Source organism: Festucalex cinctus, chromosome 18 (genome assembly GCF_051991245.1).
Source record: "Festucalex cinctus isolate MCC-2025b chromosome 18, RoL_Fcin_1.0, whole genome shotgun sequence".
NCBI classification, from domain to species: domain Eukaryota; kingdom Metazoa; phylum Chordata; class Actinopteri; order Syngnathiformes; family Syngnathidae; genus Festucalex; species Festucalex cinctus.
The window spans coordinates 15,690,500-15,709,334 of NC_135428.1; the positions used below are offsets into that span (position 1 = coordinate 15,690,500).

Genomic DNA, 18,835 nt, shown 5'->3' on the forward strand with positions numbered 1-18,835 from the left:
AACAGCCACCTTAAGCAATGTTGTGTCTAGGGCCCGACCGATTAATCGGCTGCCGACTATAATCGTCTGCCAATTATAATCGGCCGATTATTGCCCATTAAACATCTGTCAAAACAATCGGCCAATTGGGCCCAATGGCCAATTATTTTCCCCTTAAAATGTTATAATTGAAGAAAACCGGAATTTCCGATGCTGTGAAAGTACCCTGAATGCTCCATTTTGCCTGTGCAGCATTAGCAACTAGCAAGTGTGTGGCATATGTTATTCTGGTTATTCTGTTGTCCTAAAGTGTCCTTTAAGTTATTCAATGACACCCCAGTTAAAGTTAATTGTAAAACTAAACACACGACAATAAGAATTACATCCATCGTATAATACAAAACATGCTCCGTTTTTAAAACATCGCTAGCCTAGCGCTATTGCTAAAAGCGAATGGAGGATCCCATTCAACTGCTAACGGGAAGTTAGCATCGATTCGGGAGTATTTTTCCTTCAAATAACGAATATTCACACACAAATGCTGTGGGAACATATACCCACAACATTACGCAAAAGCATATCGGTCGGGCCCTAGTTGTTTCCATAGCAACTCCCCTGACTCTGACTTATATTTGCACCCTTGTTGCAGCTCAGTCCCTCTGACTTATATTTGCACCCTTGTTGCAGCTCAGTCCCTGAAAGAGTTCTCTCAGCTGCTGAGCACCATGGAGGAGGAGAGAAAGCGTCTGGTGAGTAAGCAGCTCACTTCGTGCACATTTTGCTCCACCTGTTGCGTCTGCTCCAGAACTTCCTGTTTGAGTCCTGCATGAAAGTTTTTCTCTGAAGCCGTGACTAGTTGCTCAAGGGTGGGGGGGGAACCCCTGTGCGCTGACTCTTTCAGACACACTTCATCAACTTTTGTGTCAGAGCGTGTGTTTTAGTCTGCTACCTTCTCGGCAGGGTCCCCTTTTGTGTGTGTGTGTGAGCGTGTGCTTTTTGTGAATGTGCGCATGGTTGAGGAACCATGTGGAACCTATTCCGAGTATTCCCCAGTGAGAGCCAAGCCCCTCGCTGCCTGGGAAAGTCCATAAAAGACTCCTGTGTGTGTGCGTGTGTGTTTTTTTAGTGTTCCATGCCGAACACAGCACTACTTCCTTTCCATAGGCCACTGCTAATGTTAGCTATGAGCAGCACGGTAGACAAATGATTAGCACAGCTGCCTGACGGTTCTAAGATTCCGGCTTCGAATCCGGGATCAGGTCTATCTGTGCATTTTAGGTACTGTAATCCAGGTGGTTAAGACTAATTTAAAACCCTAACTAATAAATCTAACCCAAGCTTGAAGGCCTAATTTGAAAATTGCATTAACACCAGCACCGTATCAGAAGTGGCCGGAAAGCAGAAACAATAATCATAGTTAGTCTCGTGGTTCCAATTTCATGGTGACAGTTGCAGCACAGCGGCGAAAGCCACACAAAGAAAGTGTTCCTTTCACACAGATGACCTCATGATGTGAAAGTGAATTCGCGGCATGTGACCGGAGAGTCGTGTGGTCGCAAAACACAAAATCGAGTGTGAACAACAGCTGTCTTATCACTGATCACATGATCCTCAGGCATATGTTTTGTGTTTGTTTTTTTATTGCCTTTACAATGTCATCAGCCATCTTGAGTCAGATGAGTCCAAAGTGTCATGCATAGGCCGGGAAGCTTGTCATCTATTTTATTCAGCTCGTTTGAAGCGATTAGCTTCTCCCCCCAGAAGCTTTTAGCTACCTCAGCTGGGTAGAATAGTGTGACATCATCAAGCAGGGACAAGAAGCTGACAAAGTAAACAACAGTGGAGATCAGCCTCTTCACATTTTTTTTTTTTTGCCTTTTTGTCGGCTCTTGGGAGTGACCATTACATGTCCACCAATCAAAATACCGCTCTTTGTTTGTTTGTACGTTCCCATTCTGGCTCAAGGAGTTTGTTAGTAAATAAGAATGTCGTGTTCTTGTTTTTCACTGAGTACAAAAAAAACACTAATAGAAACCCAGATAGTGACAGTTTTGTCCTTCTAGTGCCAAAATGTCATACAAGAGTGGAAGGCAGTTTTGGGAAAAAAAAAAAATGTTACAAGTAAAACAGTTTTGAAAAACTCCAATTTTGTACACTAATCAACCCCAAAGGACTGTAATTGTTTAAGTTTAAGGGAGCTAATTTTAGTCATGTCCATGAAATGCTAACTTTGCTAAATTACATGGTCATGCTATGATGCTTTCATGGTAGCAAAGAAATCTCTTTGTCTAATTCTGACAGCGACAACTCTTCTCTGTTCATTTTTTTTTTTTTTCAGCCTGCGAGTCACCGGAGAATTGGCCTTATAGCGGGAATGAGGCGTGTTTCGGCGATGACCATGACATGTTGCTTCATCGCCATTGCGACACGCTCATCTGACCGCTGCGGCGTTTGTTTGTTTTTCTTCCTACAGATCCAAAATGCTGACGACGTGCTAATCTCGCCGCTGGAGAGGTTTCGCAAGGAGCAGATCGGCGCGGTGAAGGTGAAGTGCCTTTTTTTTTTTTTGTAAACAAAATGCACTCGGTGCCCATTTGAAAGTTGTATAAAAAATGGAACATGGATGGGTATATAGATAATAGGCATGTTTATCATGAGATGTAGCATGAAGAAGTCTGAAGGACTAATAGACCCTTCCAATGTGACGTCACGTTAAAGTGCACCCCTATTGATGGGGGGCAGGGCGTCAATGCGAGTGAATTAGAAAGCAATCAGTGTGAGCTAGGAAATTGGTCAAACAGTTGATAAATCAGCTACCAATGCTATGGTGAACTTGTGCGCGGCCGATGGATGCTCTAACGGCTCAAAGAGAGATGAGATCGTTCTTTCAGCTGCTGGCAGTGATTCTAAACCAGGCAGAAGACAGTGAGGAGTGAAATACGAGCACAGTGGCTAGTGCGAAACTACGACGCAACTGCTTTGCACCCACAAAAAGTACGAGGATATGCTCAGATCATTTTATATCAGCTAAAAAAAAAAGCTAAACAGTGACGTCAGCTGAAAGGGTCTATACCGGAGACTGAGCGGCATGTCTGCCATTTTGGTTTGAAGCAGCCATTTTAGGATGTTCCAAGTTCCAACAGATTATTGTCTGATTACTTCCAAATTACAACCACGGAAACTAGACAGATGGGTGACAAAAAAAAATTGTGAAACATTAGAGTTTTGGTGTCATGGAGTCATGGTGGGGAAATGTGATGACTCGCTGTAAAGCACACAAAAAATGTGAAAATTGTGTCTCTAATGATTGAGCAAACAAATGTCTTGAGAACATTTGTCTTAAAAGGAACATTAGGTTTAAAGTGACAGTGTGTAGAAATTCTTGCCATCTAGTGGTGAACAAATAGAATGCAATAACCAAAGTTTGAACCGCGTGTGCACTACTATGCCACAGAGAGACCAAACGTCACAAGCCTAATTGCTACGTTCACTAAGTTTGTCTCCTTCGGGTATCTGTAGCTGAAATATGGCGTTGAAACATGTCAGCGTCCTACAACGGGCATTGCAACCTATGTTATTATAAGTAGCGTTTACTAGACCGACAATTATATTTAAAAAAAAAAAAAAGTACATTGATGGGATAGAACTTTTTTTTTTTTTGCATATTATTGTGCTAATTTTGTTTTTAATGAATGATCATTGATGAAAATGCCTGTTTATGACAAAGAAGAAGTCTCAAGGACCCTTGCATGAACTAGACCAGGAGGTCGGCCAGTTTGGTTTTATTCCAGATGGAATTGTTTTTCTTCTGTAGTTAATTCATCTAACTTAAAATTCCAGCCCAATAGTTAATGTCTGATGAGTTATTTAGTCCCGCAGTGGCCCAGTCGCAGTCTTGAGTGTGTGGCTTGTTTCCGATAAGCCACAGACGTGTCAGGACGGAGGTCATGGGAACGGACGCTGGGAGGCGCGTCACAGACTTGAAGCCAGGCGATGTAAACATGGTGTCTGGTGTCTGGTTTCAGCAGGCGGCCTCCGATTCACGTTATCTTCTCTTCGAAGCAGACGACTAGCAGCCACCGGTATATGACATCTCCTGAGGGTCTTTCTTAGATATAGAACAATGATCTATGAGAGTTTAAATAAACTGTCAGCAGAAACGGGACAAATTGAGATCGACCTTTTACCTCAGATACCCCAGCCATCAATTACATCGTCCATATTGTGTCAAGCGTCATTTGAAAATATAACCGCAATCTCTGGAAATTTGAAGAAACTGATGGATAATCTGCCAACCTGATGTCCATGCAATGATGAATAGAAATAGACTTGAACATTTGATTTTTTCCTATGGATAAAAAGAGAATGAAACTGAGCCTTTGACCCACAATTTCCTCAGCCATCTCGTGTTACAGTAAGTGCCGTATTGAAATTAAATGTTTCTTCCTCAGATGTAATTGGAAATCACATGTTTCCTTGCCAGGAGGAATAGAAATAGTCATTAACAATGTAAATAGAAGTGACCATGAAAAATACGGAGCTTTTCACCCATAATTATCTCAGCCATCTCGTGTTAGGCAACAATTGAAAATAAATCGTGTTCAGATCTAGAATGATGAAAAATAAAATGTTTTTTTTTTTTTTTTTTTCTTCAAATTCATAGGTATAGGCTTTACTAGTGAACAAAATAAGAGAGAGTAGCCTATTCATCAAATCTGGCTCTCTTCACCTCAATTCAGAAAGCGTTGCAATCTACTATTCCATATCTCCATGCAGCTCAAAGTGGAAGTCAACCTTAAACATTTCTTGACAATATTATGTTGTATGCGACTTCACATGTCTCAACATGACATTCTGATTAGTATTGCATTTGTGGACGATGAGTTATGAAGCAAAATCCAGCCGTTTTTATCCAGCTCAGTGGGCGGCCATTTTGCTGTCGACTGAAGATGACATCACAGTTGCTCAAGGCTCAGGCAACGACCAATGACAACTCACCTGTTTTCTGAGGCTGAGCTGTGATTGGTTGTTACCTGAGACCTGAGCAACAGCAAATGGAAAAATGGCCGCCGCCTCGGATGGATGAAAATGGCTGGATTTTGCTTCATAACTCTTATTCCATAAATCTAATATTAATCAGAATGTCATGTTTAGTGAGGTCACATAACATACTATTGTCAAGAAATGTTTAAGGTTGAAGAGTTAGAGAGAGAGAGAGAGAGAGAGAGAGAGAGTTGTGTTGGACTAGATTTTCTCAACTTGGCTGACTCCCATCACTCAATGCATCTTTATTTCTAGAGCATTTTAAAACAACCGCCGCTGTTTTCTTAAAATGGAATCCAGAGGCAGTAGATACAATGAAAACAGCAGAGGCCCCAGAATTGAGCCCTGTGGAACACCATATTTTATACATGTGAATTTGTATTGTGCATATTCGTCCGACCACTTCTTTTTCTTTTTTTTTCTAGTTAGTATGAAGGGATTACAATAATGAAGAAATCACCTCCATGAACCCCTGAGCTCAACTTCCAGAACTCCCGGGGTTCGATCAAACTGAGTTTAAGAACTACTAGCTTAGAACAACAACGCTGAAAATGTGCTGTGAGCACATGTGGCCAGGGCCTGAAGAAGAAAAAAATGCAGTCTTGGGTGCTGCTTGTAGAATGTAGCAGCAGCGTGTGAGTCGCAGCTGAACTCAAGCATCGCAGCCTCGTCATATTTGATGAATTCTGTTTAAACAGTGCGGCTAAATATTGACGAGGAATGTACAATAGGACAATTTGTTTTAAACGTTTTCTTAATCATGCATTTATCTCACTCAGGAGGGCAAGAAGCAGTTTGACAAGGAGACGGAGCGGTACTACTCTGTGTTGGAGAAACACCTTAGCCTGTCCTCCAAGAAGAAGGAATCACAGCTACATGAGGTTGCACACACACACACAAACACATATTTTCTAACACACCCAGAGCTGAGAATATGGTGTTGTCGTCGTCACAGGCCGACTCGCAGATGAGCAAAGACCGGCAGGTGTTTAACGATGCGTCGCTGCAATACGTCTTCAAGATCCAGGAAGTGCAGGAGAGGAAGAAATTTGAGTTTGTGGAGCCGGTGAGGACACAACAAAATGCACACGAGAGAAGGTTTGGGAAGGTTGATCAACCGATCATGTGTCAAGTAGGGATGTAACGATATGCAAAAGTCACCATGTTATTTTGGGAATACTGAAAGCATTCCCACAATTGTTATTCGGCTTTTTATTCTCCACACTTTTTTGCCGTCTAATAACTCCCACATAATTCTTCCAATTTACACCGTTCAAATTTCAACTTGCTTCAAAAGTTCACACCATCTTGGGAATATATCGTCTGATTTCACAGTACTTACAGTATTTGCACAATTTAATGTTAAATATCAACTTTTCCCCATTCATTTTCAATGGGACTGACATGGAACTTTTTCCAAGTCCCACTTTCCACGCCCAACTTCTCATCATTACTAGCTCTGTGATACTACTGAGTGGCGAACTTGGTAAAATGCATTGTCCAGTAACCAGGAGGTCACGGGTTTGAATCCTCCCTCCGACTGTTTATTGCAAATGTATCCATGGCAGATATGCTAAGTGATTACATGTATACTAACTATCTTGGTTCCACTTTTCCATCTAAATGAATGGCGGGTACTGCATGTCTCGGTGGCGCTATTGCGTGAATTTTATTTTAAAAAAAAAATGTATTTTTCCATTGGATATCATTAGTTCCATTTTTCCATCTAAATGAATGGAGGGTACTTTCAGATAACACTTTTACATATAAATAAGCCATTAGCCGTGATTTTCAACAAGCCAAGTTGGCTCACTTGTGAAATACTTGCCTGGCGTTATGAAGACATGCCAGTGTGTTGGTTCAAATCTTGCTTGGGAAATATTTTATTAGCTTTCAGCATTCCCACTGAATTTCTGCAGAAATGTCACTTTGTCTAGTTATGTTATGTTGTTAATGTACGCACACATTGAGTTCCTCCACATATTGACTCGCTTCACAGGCATATTACGTTCCCCTTCATCTGACAATTAGCATAGATTTTACACATAAAGGGCCAAAACATCCCTGGTGAAAATTAAATTGCACTAAAAAACTAGCCACCAGAGGGTGCTAGAACTGCACAAATGGAAATCAACCTGACTTTTTGAACAGATGTGTTGCATTTAAATATTGTGAACATTACGACGACGACATTGTGGCAGTTTTACTATCACAATATCACAATATCGCGCTTATCATTACATCCCTAGTGTAAAGTCAACCAATACTCAGAAGAATCGAGAACATACGAGGAACTCTGTGATGATCAAAGAAGTTGTGGAAAGTCTTCTTGCAAGATACCAACTTTCAACCGTCAAAACACCCACTCCTGTCCGAAGGACAATTTGTTTGTACAAGTTGACCGTGTGAAAGTAGCATGAAGATTATAAACTGAACATTCCCTCTGGGGGACAATTATAAAAGGTCTTTATCTTTTTTTCTCATGTAATGGCTTTTAAAAATGGGTCCTCTATAAAGCCGCGTCATTGCTTGTGAACTTGAGCGTCATTATGATCACAAGAGGAGGCCAAACCGCTCTGTTGTGGCTGCCGATAAAACATGTTTGACTGATACGTATCGGTGAAGGCCACTTCCTGTTTCGGCCGCACCGCTTCCTGCGTGAAGATTTCTTCCGCCGGCATGGGAGAGAAAGTCTTTGTTGTGAATGTAAACAAGAACAGTGACCCAAACAGCAGCTTGCTGGCTTTTTTTTGCTTCAATCTAGTTTTGTTGTTGTGCTCTTCAGCTGCTGGCCTTCCTGCAAGGCTTGCTGACGTTCTACCATGAAGGCTACGAGCTGGCCAGCGAGTTTGAGCCCTACAAACAGCAGCTGCAGTTCAACCTGCAGAATGTAAGTGAAAGCACACGTCCCTAAAATCTGTCAGTAATAGACGCACGCCCACCACAATTTTTAAGAATTGCCTATATTAATAATTTGAACCCTAAATCAGAAGTATGTCTCACTCCATTCACTGCCCCGCCAATATTTGCATAATCAAGAGACCTGTGATATTTGTTGCAATAATTTGGGGGAGGTGGGGTTCACAAAATAGCTCATGCAAATATATTTTTGTATTAATTCATTAATTCAATTTTCCTTTATAATTGGTTATATAATTTATTAATTTATATTAGGTTCACAAAATGACTAATCCAAATATATTTTTGTTTTAATTCATTCATTTTTTACTTTTATAATTGGTTATATGATTGATTGATTGATTTATAATTGGTTCGCAAAATGACTAATCCAAATATATTTTGTATTAATTCATTAATGTAATTTACTTTTATAATTGTTTAAATGATTTATTGTAAATAAAAAAAATGCAGATACATTTTATTTCATTCCATACTTTGTTAAATTAATATTATAATTACATTCATTACCAATGATAGCCAAATGAGCAAGTAAATTTTAACACACATTTGAACTTTTTGTGTTTTATTGTCCTAAAGTTACGCCAAACTATGATCCCAAAGCGCTTAAAAAAAATGGTGTACAGATGACTTGATCAAAAAAAAACGTGAACGCCACCGTTACAAATAGCAATTACTACTTTCCTATTTGCCATTTTGTGATAATTGGGGATCAGTGATACATAGATACTGTCGGGGTTTCTTTTTTTAAATATAAGCACTACTTTTTGCAAGTTGGGATCACTTGTCCTTGATGAAAAGTACTTTTTTTCCAATGAAGATTACCCGGTAAGTTAATAAAAAATAATGTCTATATTTTTAATTAATGTGCCTGTGAATTGAAAATAAATGTCTTCTAAATTTGGCACACCACAGATGGGGAGTATCGTTACCAACTCTGCCAAATTTGAACGAGAAAAAAAAACGTCATGTGTGCTTCAAAATGGTGAAATGTCTATCATTCAAAAATTCTATGAGAATCTTCAGTCATTTTCCACGTGGCACTTTTTAGGCCCGCAACAACTTTGAAAGCACCCGGGCCGAAGTGGAGCGTCTCATGAAGAGGATCCGCTCGGCCGAGGAGGACTACAAAGCCCCCGGCTGCTTCACTATGGAAGGCTACCTGTACATACAGGAGAAACGTGAGCCAAATCAAATCATTCAGCACACACCTGGCAGACATAACGACACGCGAAATGTGCACTGGCGTGTTCTTTCAGGTCCGCTGGGCAGCGTGTGGACCAGATACTACTGCACGTATGAGAAGAGCTCCAAAATGTTCACCATGAGCAACTCGGAGGCCCGACCGGCCAGCAGACAGGTGAACATGACGTCAACTTTTTTTGACTGTGGATTATTTCTACTCATTCAGTTCAGTCCTATTGCGCATGGCACTGGCGAGTAATTGGACTAGGGACCTGCCAAAAAATGAATTCTCATCATTTAGTATGATTCAGAATTGATTTTACGTGTCCAAAATCGATTTTATTTAAATTATGTTATACTGAGTGGGCGCACTATTCATGTTGTACACGATTTGGCCACTTAGAGGCAGTTTGGTTCTGCGCGTTACATTATTAGAGTAGAAGGAAAAAGTCATAATCAAGTTATGCCAATAAAAGGTTGTTTTTTTTTGTTTTTTTTTTTTGTTTTTGCAGCATAGGAAGAGTTAAGGTGCTTCTCTGTATACATTCCTGAAACATTTTGTCTGAATAGCTGTTCTTTTGGGTGATAAAAGTGCCACGAGTAGTGCGCTAATTAGTGTTAGCAAGTCAATGGCACTTTTCATTGTGTGTTAGCCTTGAGCTAGCTACATAAGGGAAACACGCTAAACAAAGTACATATGCATTGACAGTAAGTTCTGTGTGAAATTTTCGTCGTTTTGTGTGTTTAGCACATTTTAATTGTCCCCATTCGTCATTCTGTCTTGCAAACCAGACCGGGGTAGATCATGACAATGATATAAATTGAAGCAGAAATCGTAGACCCAAAAATCAGAATCGAATCATGAGACAAGTCAAATGATTCTCACCCCTGATAACCCTTTTACAGAACGGCGTGCCGAACGGTTCGCCGGAGATGTTCAGGCTTCGCTCGTGCGTGCGAAGGAAGACGGACTCTATCGACAAGCGCTTCTGCTTCGACATCGAAGTGGTGGAGAGGTAACGGAAACCTTTCGATTCAGTGTCACGACATAATGGCTTCAATTCTCCTTTCCTTTTCCATTCCGCACAGACACGGCGTCATCACTCTGCAAGCGCTCTCCGAGGCCAACAGGCGACTGTGGATGGAGGCCATGGATGGGAAAGAACCGGTACGGGTCATACTTTCAACTTTTCTGCTTCTTCTCCTTCTGTTTGAGTGACTTTGTGTTGACGTGTTTCTGGCGCCACAGATCTACACTCTGCCGTCCCTGCTCAGCAAGAAGGAAGAGAGTAAGAAACCAGATTTAATCTCAGTTGAAGAGCTGGCAGATTGCATCATAAGTGTTTTTATTTGCATTGCTTTACCTACAGCCTTCCTTAACGAGACCGGCTTCAGCTTTGTGAGGAATTGCATCCAGCTAGTGGAAACGAGAGGTATAAAATGACGAGAAATAATAGAAATGCACAGAATGACTATAAAATAATCCAGATAAACATGAATGCCCTAAATCATCAAGTGTTAAAGGGGAAGTCAATCAAAAAATAAAAATTTTTTGCTCTGCGCTAGTGGAATATCAGAAGGCTGCCATTTTGCCACTTGCTGTTGAGTGAAGATGACATCACAGTTGCTCAGGTCTAATGTAACAACCAATCAAAGCACAGCTTCAGAAAAAAAGGTGAGCTGTGATTGGTCTCTGCCTGAGAAACTGTGATGTCATCTTCAGTCGACAGCAAGTAGCAAAATGGCTGCACCCTGAGATGGATAAATAAATACGACTGGATTTTTCTGCATAACTCATATTCCACAAATGCAATATATTAGTCAGTGAGGTCACATATAACATATTATTGTCAAGAAATGTTTAAATTAGGGCTACACGATATTGGAAAAACATGCGATTTGTGATATACTTGCCGAACGTAGCGATATCGATATTATTGCGATATTTAACATGTACCTAAAGAAATTATATTTGTATTATCTAATGAAAGAAAAACATTTTTCATGCGACAAAATAACCAACCTTTATGTAATCTTAGTTAATTAATTGTAATTATGTCTTGATAATTTTCAACTATTGCATAGCGATGCACATTTTAGTTAACATATGACTGGTCAAATTCATATAAAAAGCATAAAATTCAGTATAAAACTTATTGCATGCCTTTGCGATATGCATATTGCAAGGGCCAATATCGCGATATCGATATTTTTTCGATATATTGTGCAGCCCTAGTTTAAATCATGTGTTAAATGTGCGTGCAGGCCTCAGCACTCTGGGCCTGTACCGGACCGGGGGCGTCAACTCTAAAGTTCAGCGTCTGATGACGAGCGTGTTTGGTAAGAAGGGCTGATGTAATTTCCTGCTTTCATGATGATGATGACGATGATGGAGGATGACTCATGCTGAAATCACGTCTTGCTTTTTTTTTTTTCTTTTTTTTTTTGCAGCCTCCACTTCTGCTTCGGACGTGCGGCTAGAAGCAGACGCTTGGGACAACAAGACCATCACCAGCGGACTGAAGAATTATTTTAGGTGGCTGGATTTTGACCACGTTTTACATCCAAATGAATGTAGAATTATGCTTCATGAAACATCATATTTAACACGGCTGATGTATCATATTTACATTTTTAGTTCTTGTTCTATATTTTGATTATATTCATTACAAAGCAGAGATTGAACAAATAGTTCTGCATGTGTACACACAGGTGCTTGGCAGAACCAGTGCTGACCTACAGACTGCACAAGGAATTCATCAAGGCTGCAAGTAAGAAGGCCTCTAAATATCAAGATAGATATAAAAATGTATAAATCGATTGTTTTTCCCCCACAGAGTACGATGACCAGAAGCATCGCGTGAGAGCGATACATGCGCTAGTCCACAAGCTACCCGAGAAAAACCGAGTCATGCTGGACCTCCTGACCAATCACCTCTTCAAGTTAGTACACAGGAACACACACAGCTCGACAACCTCAAACATGTAGGGTGTAATCCACTTACAGTCCTGCGGGGGGCAGTAAACGCACAGTATTTAGAGAGATAGCCGCTACAGTCTTTTTTTTTTTTTTTTTTTTTTTTTTAAATAGTTGCTCCATCTTCTGGATTGGCTGGGTCACTGCACCACAGTTTTTGTAAGCACAATGGTTATGATGAATATGTGGAATTATTTTGAGGATTTGTCATGAAAAAGCAGTTTGTCAAAGTGCTTGGCAGAGATTACGAGGTTGGGTCATTACAAAGCATTACAAGTCATTGTCATTAAAAAGCATTAATACTTGATAAAAAAAAAAAAAATAATAATAATAATACAGTTGATGTAAAAACATTATTTGTCATTCTTTAGTTGACAAAACATTGCGCGAAGAATAATACAGTTTAGCGATAATAAATGTGATTTAAAGAAATATATTTATGTGTGGGGATTGGTAACTAGTTATAATTTACAGTGAACGAAATGGCCTGGTGACCACAAGTTGCTTCATGTTCCATTTTATTTTAAAGGAAAAATGTACTGTTCATGTCACCAATGTCCAACAGGAAACACTAATCCCACCTAGTGGCAGACAATTACCTCAATACAAATGTATTAATGTTTTGCATTCCTTTTAACTGTTTTTATTAGTATGTCTTTTTAACTTGAAATAACTTTATGAATTACTTGGTATAAAATTACTGTACTAATGGTTGAAAACATGAAATCACATTTGTATTTGGTAACCATATTTGACCAGCTTTATGTTAAAAAGAGTATGAAAAACTTGACAAAAAATATTTACTGTAAATTTAGAACAGATATAACCTGTGATTAATTTGCAATTATTGACAAGTTAGCTATGGAAACAATGTGATTAATTGCGATTAAGAATTGGTAATTTTATTTTATTTTTTTATTATTATTTTTTTTTCTTCCCAAAAATCTATGCTTTGGTCAGCCCACACGTGTTGGTATATCATGAAAGCCTGGATTATAAGGATGATTATTTTTTTGTATGCAGGGTGTCATCGCACTGCGCCCAGAACTTGATGACAGTGTCCAACCTGGGCATGATCTTCGGTCCCACGCTGATGAGGTCGCAGGAGGAGACGGTGGCCGCCATGATGAACATCAAATTCCAGAATATTGTGGTGGAGATCATCATTGAGAACCGCGACAAGGTACACACAGTTAGGTAAACACACACATACATGCGTTAACACTTTGTGCTAATTTGTCCGTCAGATATTCGGCGAGGCTCCCGACCTGTCGCTGCCTCTTCCTCCAGCGCCATCTTCCCGGGCGACCCCTCGAAGGAGCAAGGCCATCTGTCTGTCATCTGGGAAGAGGAAGGCTCGCCTCTACCCGCCCACTCTCTGCCTGGCGGACAACGACAGTGAGTACTTTACGTCGCCCAAGACAGAAAACATACAAAGTTACGTTGTCTACAACAACAGTTTATCTTTATTGTTGTAACCAGATGTGTCAAAATTAGTGCGTTAATTTAAAGTTCCTTTTGTGCCACCACAAATGTTTTTAACATGCTATGAATGACCGCCCCTCACTTGGAAAGCCTGTACTAGGGGATTTCCAATTGCAACATAGCAGACACGCCCACGTCAAAATTTAGCAGTCATGAATTTAATAATAATAGTGCATATATTTGTGGAGACTGGGTTCAAGTTGTATTTTACAACTGTTAAAATTGACAGAATTTCACAAGTTACTTTCTGTTTAAAAGGATACTTTACTTATTTAGCCATTTTTGGCAGTCAAACATTAATATTTTGCATACAAGAAATTTGATATTTTCCTTATGTTTCATGTACAATTAGTACCTTTCAAAACACATTTTGCAAATTGCTGTTGACTGAAAATGACATCACAAGGGCTCTGGTAACCAATCACAGCTCAGCTCGTGAATGTCACATGACCAAACCTAGAAAACAGGTGAGCTGTGATTGGTTACCAGAGCCCTTGTGATGTCATTTTCAGTCGACAGCAAGTTGCAAAATGTGTTTTTAAAGGTACTAATTGTACGTGAAAAATAATGAAAGCATCAAATTAATGATAGAAAAATTATTAACTTTTAATTGCTATAATGGGCTAAATAGTGAAGTATCTCTTTAAGATTATATAGCCTTTATATAGTCTTACAAATGCAATTATGCCATCTAGTGGCAGGTAAATCCCCTCAACACAAATCAATATCACACTTGTTTTTTACAGTACAGCACATCTTTTTAGTTTTAACTCAATTTTATGATGATGAAATTATGGTATCAATAACTAAAAAATGTGGCTATATTTCTTTTAGTTTAAAGGGATACTTGACGCATTGAGCCATTTTCAGCAGTAAAAAGTTCATATTTTGTTGATAATTAATGTGGTGACTTCATTATTTTTCATGTACAATTAATACCTTTAAAAAGTAATTTTTCTACTTGCTGTCCAAACCCAGAAAACAGGTGAGCCATGTTTGGCTGTTACCTACTTCCTCAGCACAGGTGATGTCATCATCAGTCAACAGCAAGTAGAAAAATTAGTTTTTAAAGGTATTAACTGTTAATGAAAAATAATGAAGTTATCAAATTAATTCTGGAAAAAATATAAACTTTTCACTGCTGAAAATTGTTTAATGAGTCAAGTATCCCTTTAACATTGTTTTTCCACTTTTGGGTGAACAAGAGTATGAAAACTAGGAGAAAAAAAATTCCTGTACATTTAGAACAGGTATAAAATTTGTGATTAATCGTGAGTTAACTATTGAAGTCATGCGATTTATTACAATTAAACATTTTAATCTAACATCCTGAAGCTTGTTTTTAAATGGGTCTCAGTAGATATGGTAGGTAGAAGGGATAATAAAATATGATTCAATATTAGGCGTCGGTCGATATTAGATTCTGACAGTCTCATAACCGTGAGCAAAAATATTGCGGTTCCATTGTATTAAAATTACTGCTCTAAAATGACTTTTTTTTTTCTTTTTAATATTTTTTGTGTAAATATTTATGCCTCCAGGTGACACGTTCAGCAGCAGCAGTCCCGGCGCCACCCCCATGGGCAGCCAGGAGTCGCTGTCGTCGCACTCCTCGGAGAAGAACGGCGGCGCGTCTCCGTCCTCGCCTCCCGCCGAGCCCAGCCCCTCCGCTCCAGCCCAACCGCCTCCTCCCCGCTCCTCCAACGGAGACGATCCAAAATGGACGGTGGGCAAGGAGATGCCGCCCGCATCGCTGTCGGCGGCGGCGTCCGTCTCGTCCCTGCGCTCTGCGGCCGAGCGGACGGACTCCACCGTCTCCCTGTCCTCCGCCAAGGAGTCCAAATCGCTTTCCTCCTCGTCCACCGTGCAGCTCTCCTCGTCGGGGTCTCCCGCCGGGGAGGCTCGCTCCGTCCCCAGGACGTCGTCCGTCAAGTCCCTGAAGAGCGTCCAAGACGACACGAAAGGGTCTTCGCCGCCTCCTGCTCGGCAACACCGGACGGCGGCGTACGGGATGGCGTCCTCATCCTCGTCGTCCTCCTCGTCCTTGTTCCCTTACCCGCTGTCTACATCGTCCTCACTCACCTCTCTGCACATCTCGGAAGGTCCGCGACATCCTCTGCTCACACTTTAAAATTAAAAAGCACCTTCAACTCATTTGTCGTAGTTTCTGTTTCAGACTACCGAAGCTGTCACGGCTCCGTGCAGAGTTTGGCGTCACTGGACCCGCGAGAGGTCACACGGGCGCGGAAAATGTCGCACCTACGACGGGGCTCCGATGTCCTGACCTCGCAGTCCCTGTCCACCAACGGCTACCAGAGGCCAGGATCAGTGTAGGTGTCCTAACAACGTACAGCTACTATGAATAACTATCAAGTAGTGTTACCACGGCAACCTGTCTCACGCCGACAATGTTTTGTGTTTGCGCTCGTACCAGGGTATCCGTCCGAGCACAAAAACAACAACGTGAAAGCTCTGTGTTCTCCTCAGCTTTGGACATTTGTGCGTCTGGAAGGTTTGTGGTTTCATCAACTTCAAGATATCACTTTGTAAACAATTTTAAAGTGGAAGTCAACCTTAAATGTTTCTTGAAAATAATACAGGGAGTCCTCGAGTTACGTCGGAGTTCCATTCCTACGATAGCAATGTAACCCAAATTTCGACTTAAGTCGAATTTCCCCATTAAAGTCAATATTTACATCAAAATAATTTGCATTAAAAAATCTAAAATACATAAAAAAAAATAAAAAAAATGCTGTATGACTGAATCCCAAGTCTTTGCCGATGTTCATCGGTGTCTCTCCTTTCTGCTATCGTTTTATGATGTTTAGCTTAATTTCCATGGTAAATGCTTTTCTTTTGGCTGGACCAACACTGATAGAAGATGTAGCGTTTTTCTTCTTTGGGGCCATGATGTGGAAAAAAAGAGAGCGAAAAGATACTCCCACAAGCGCTAGCACTAGCTAAGGGCTAAATAGCGGACGAGGAGACAAAATGGCGGACTGGGCGTAACCGTTGTAAGTTGTAAGTCAAAATGCCTTAGGTCGAGTGCACCTTAACTCGAGGACTCCCAATATTTTATGTGTAACCTCATTATTCTAAACATGACATTCTGATTAATATTACATTTGTGGAATATGAGTTATGAAAGCAAAATCCAGCCGTTTTAATCCATGTCAGGGGTCGGCCATTTTGCCACTTGCTGTCGACCGAAGGTGACATCACAGTTGCTCAGGCAATAACCAATCACAGCTCGCCTGTTTTCTGAAGCTGCGTTGTGATTGGTTGTTACCTGAGACCTGCGCAACTGTGATGCCATCTTCCGTCGAGAGCAAGTAGCAAAATGGCCATCCCCTAAGATGGATAAAAAACAGCTGTATTTTGCTGCTTAACTCATATTCCACTAACGCAAAAAAATTGGGGTTGACTTCTCTTTTAAAAAAAATAATAATAATTAAAAGAAAAACTGTTTTGATTCTTTTTGCTGGTCTGGCAGGGAAGCGAAAGCTCTCTACTCCTGCGAGGCCGAGCACAGTCACGAGCTCAGCTTCCCACAGGGGGCGCTCTTTTCAAACGGTAAGAAAAGGCAGCTATGCTGTCTGAGAGACTGTTTTGGTTAGCAACAGCAGTAAATGACATTCCCTCAGCCAAGGAAACTTTCATCAGTTGTTTTTTTTTTTTCTTTTTTGTCATGATAGTGCACCCATCGGTGGAACCGGGTTGGCTCCAGGCGACCTACCAGGGCAGGACGGGCCTCATACCTGAGAACTACATCGCGTACACTTGAATGTCTGTGATGTCATCACTCCGCTGCCTGACTTGAAAATGTCCATTAAACGTATGCTGTTTATGATTAAAACAACATGAAGGAACTTTTCAACCTTCACAAAATATTTTCACAACTCTTCTGATGAAACATCGTCTTACAAATAGTTGAACGGTGCCTTTGTCATGGCCTGAGGGGTCTGTATCGCTTTTACTGGCATTAACTCATTCACTGCCTTTGACAAGTATACTTGTCAATTGTATTTTTTAGAGCGGTGCTAAATGGGGGCGAATCTGAGCATGCTCCACTGTAAATATCAAACTTGGAAACAAATTTACTGATGCCCAACCACCGGTAGATGACATCATTGCCCCATTTTATAGGAAATAAACACAGTTTCAGAGTCCATGGGAGAAATGGCTGTATTTTGGCAAACCTACATTTTTCTGCTGTCAATTATAAAAGAACGGGACGGGACAAAAAGTAGGGAGTCTATTCTGTTATTTGGTAGATTCGGTTTATATATAATTATTGAATGTAATATCACGTGAGTATTGGAAATGTAAAAATTTTCTATAATGACTGGCAGTGAATGAGTTAAGCAACTTTGAGGAGGGTTCCACGCAAAAAAAACTACAAATATGCTGAGTGCTTTACGGCATACGCCTTATTTTTATGCTTTTGTCCATATGGAACCGCCATAATCAATCAAACTGAAAGTTCCTTCGTGTTGATTTAAACACGTAGCTGAAATCACTGAACAGTGCGTCTTGACTGATTCTCATCCATTTACTGTGTTTGTCTGACAGCAGTGTTTTTTTTTTTTTGATGAATTGCAATAATTTAAGTGATGCTTCTGTTCAAATCAACTGTCAGTGTCCGCACATGTAGGATATGCGGAAGGGAATTTGTTGTTGTCTTCCTACTGCTGCCTGATGTGCCTTCATGTCCTAATAAAGGACTCGTACATTCCTTAACAACCACTTTGTCAGTTATTTCTATGCCTTATGATTGACAGATGAGCCATTCCACCAGGTTAAAGTTCAGTTCAAAAACTTCAGTTTCTGTCACTTAATTTAAAAACTAATAGTACACATATTGAACTACTCAAAAATGTGGACCAGCCTATCTAAGGAAACTTGATATTTTTTTTCAAGTTAGTGTTTAAATTGTCAATTAAGTGACAGTGAGTTTTTAAGCATACTGTTAAGAATTCTTCGTTGTTTCCGATGTTAACGTATCTAATTTTGAAACGGATGCTTTTAGTTTGAAAAGTCGCGCCGAATTTCCGCTTCATGTTTTCAGTCCTCCGCTCGTCTTTCAGCTCGTAGCGCGCAGTCGTACTCGTAAATACTGTAAATGTGCACATGCTGCATTTTGAGTTGATTAAATGGTTCAGTTCAACTGCATTCTCTGTTACCGGAGCGCCCTATGGTGGTTAATCCATCCTAAATAACCAGTTCAGAGGTTGAATCTTCAACATA

General features: G+C 40.4%; 1 protein-coding gene across 1 annotated transcript in view; it reads left to right on the forward strand.

The window, feature by feature from the left end:
• The window catches only part of LOC144005943 (rho GTPase-activating protein 42-like), a 22,509-nt gene extending 4,404 nt beyond the window's left edge, over positions 1–18,105 (forward strand). Inside the window, exons 3-24 of the mRNA XM_077504455.1 lie at positions 667–728; positions 2,453–2,524; positions 5,802–5,903; positions 5,978–6,088; positions 7,808–7,912; positions 8,993–9,122; positions 9,201–9,301; positions 10,033–10,142; positions 10,216–10,294; positions 10,376–10,415; positions 10,497–10,559; positions 11,392–11,466; positions 11,578–11,662; positions 11,839–11,897; positions 11,964–12,069; positions 13,127–13,286; positions 13,351–13,501; positions 15,130–15,690; positions 15,765–15,918; positions 16,023–16,100; positions 17,082–17,161; positions 17,284–18,105. Coding sequence (XP_077360581.1) covers positions 667–728; positions 2,453–2,524; positions 5,802–5,903; positions 5,978–6,088; positions 7,808–7,912; positions 8,993–9,122; positions 9,201–9,301; positions 10,033–10,142; positions 10,216–10,294; positions 10,376–10,415; positions 10,497–10,559; positions 11,392–11,466; positions 11,578–11,662; positions 11,839–11,897; positions 11,964–12,069; positions 13,127–13,286; positions 13,351–13,501; positions 15,130–15,690; positions 15,765–15,918; positions 16,023–16,100; positions 17,082–17,161; positions 17,284–17,372 — 2,573 coding nt within the window. The 3' untranslated portion in view covers positions 17,373–18,105. The remainder of the gene's footprint in view (positions 1–666; positions 729–2,452; positions 2,525–5,801; positions 5,904–5,977; positions 6,089–7,807; positions 7,913–8,992; positions 9,123–9,200; positions 9,302–10,032; positions 10,143–10,215; positions 10,295–10,375; positions 10,416–10,496; positions 10,560–11,391; positions 11,467–11,577; positions 11,663–11,838; positions 11,898–11,963; positions 12,070–13,126; positions 13,287–13,350; positions 13,502–15,129; positions 15,691–15,764; positions 15,919–16,022; positions 16,101–17,081; positions 17,162–17,283) is intronic.
• The last annotated feature ends 730 nt before the right edge of the window (positions 18,106–18,835 follow it).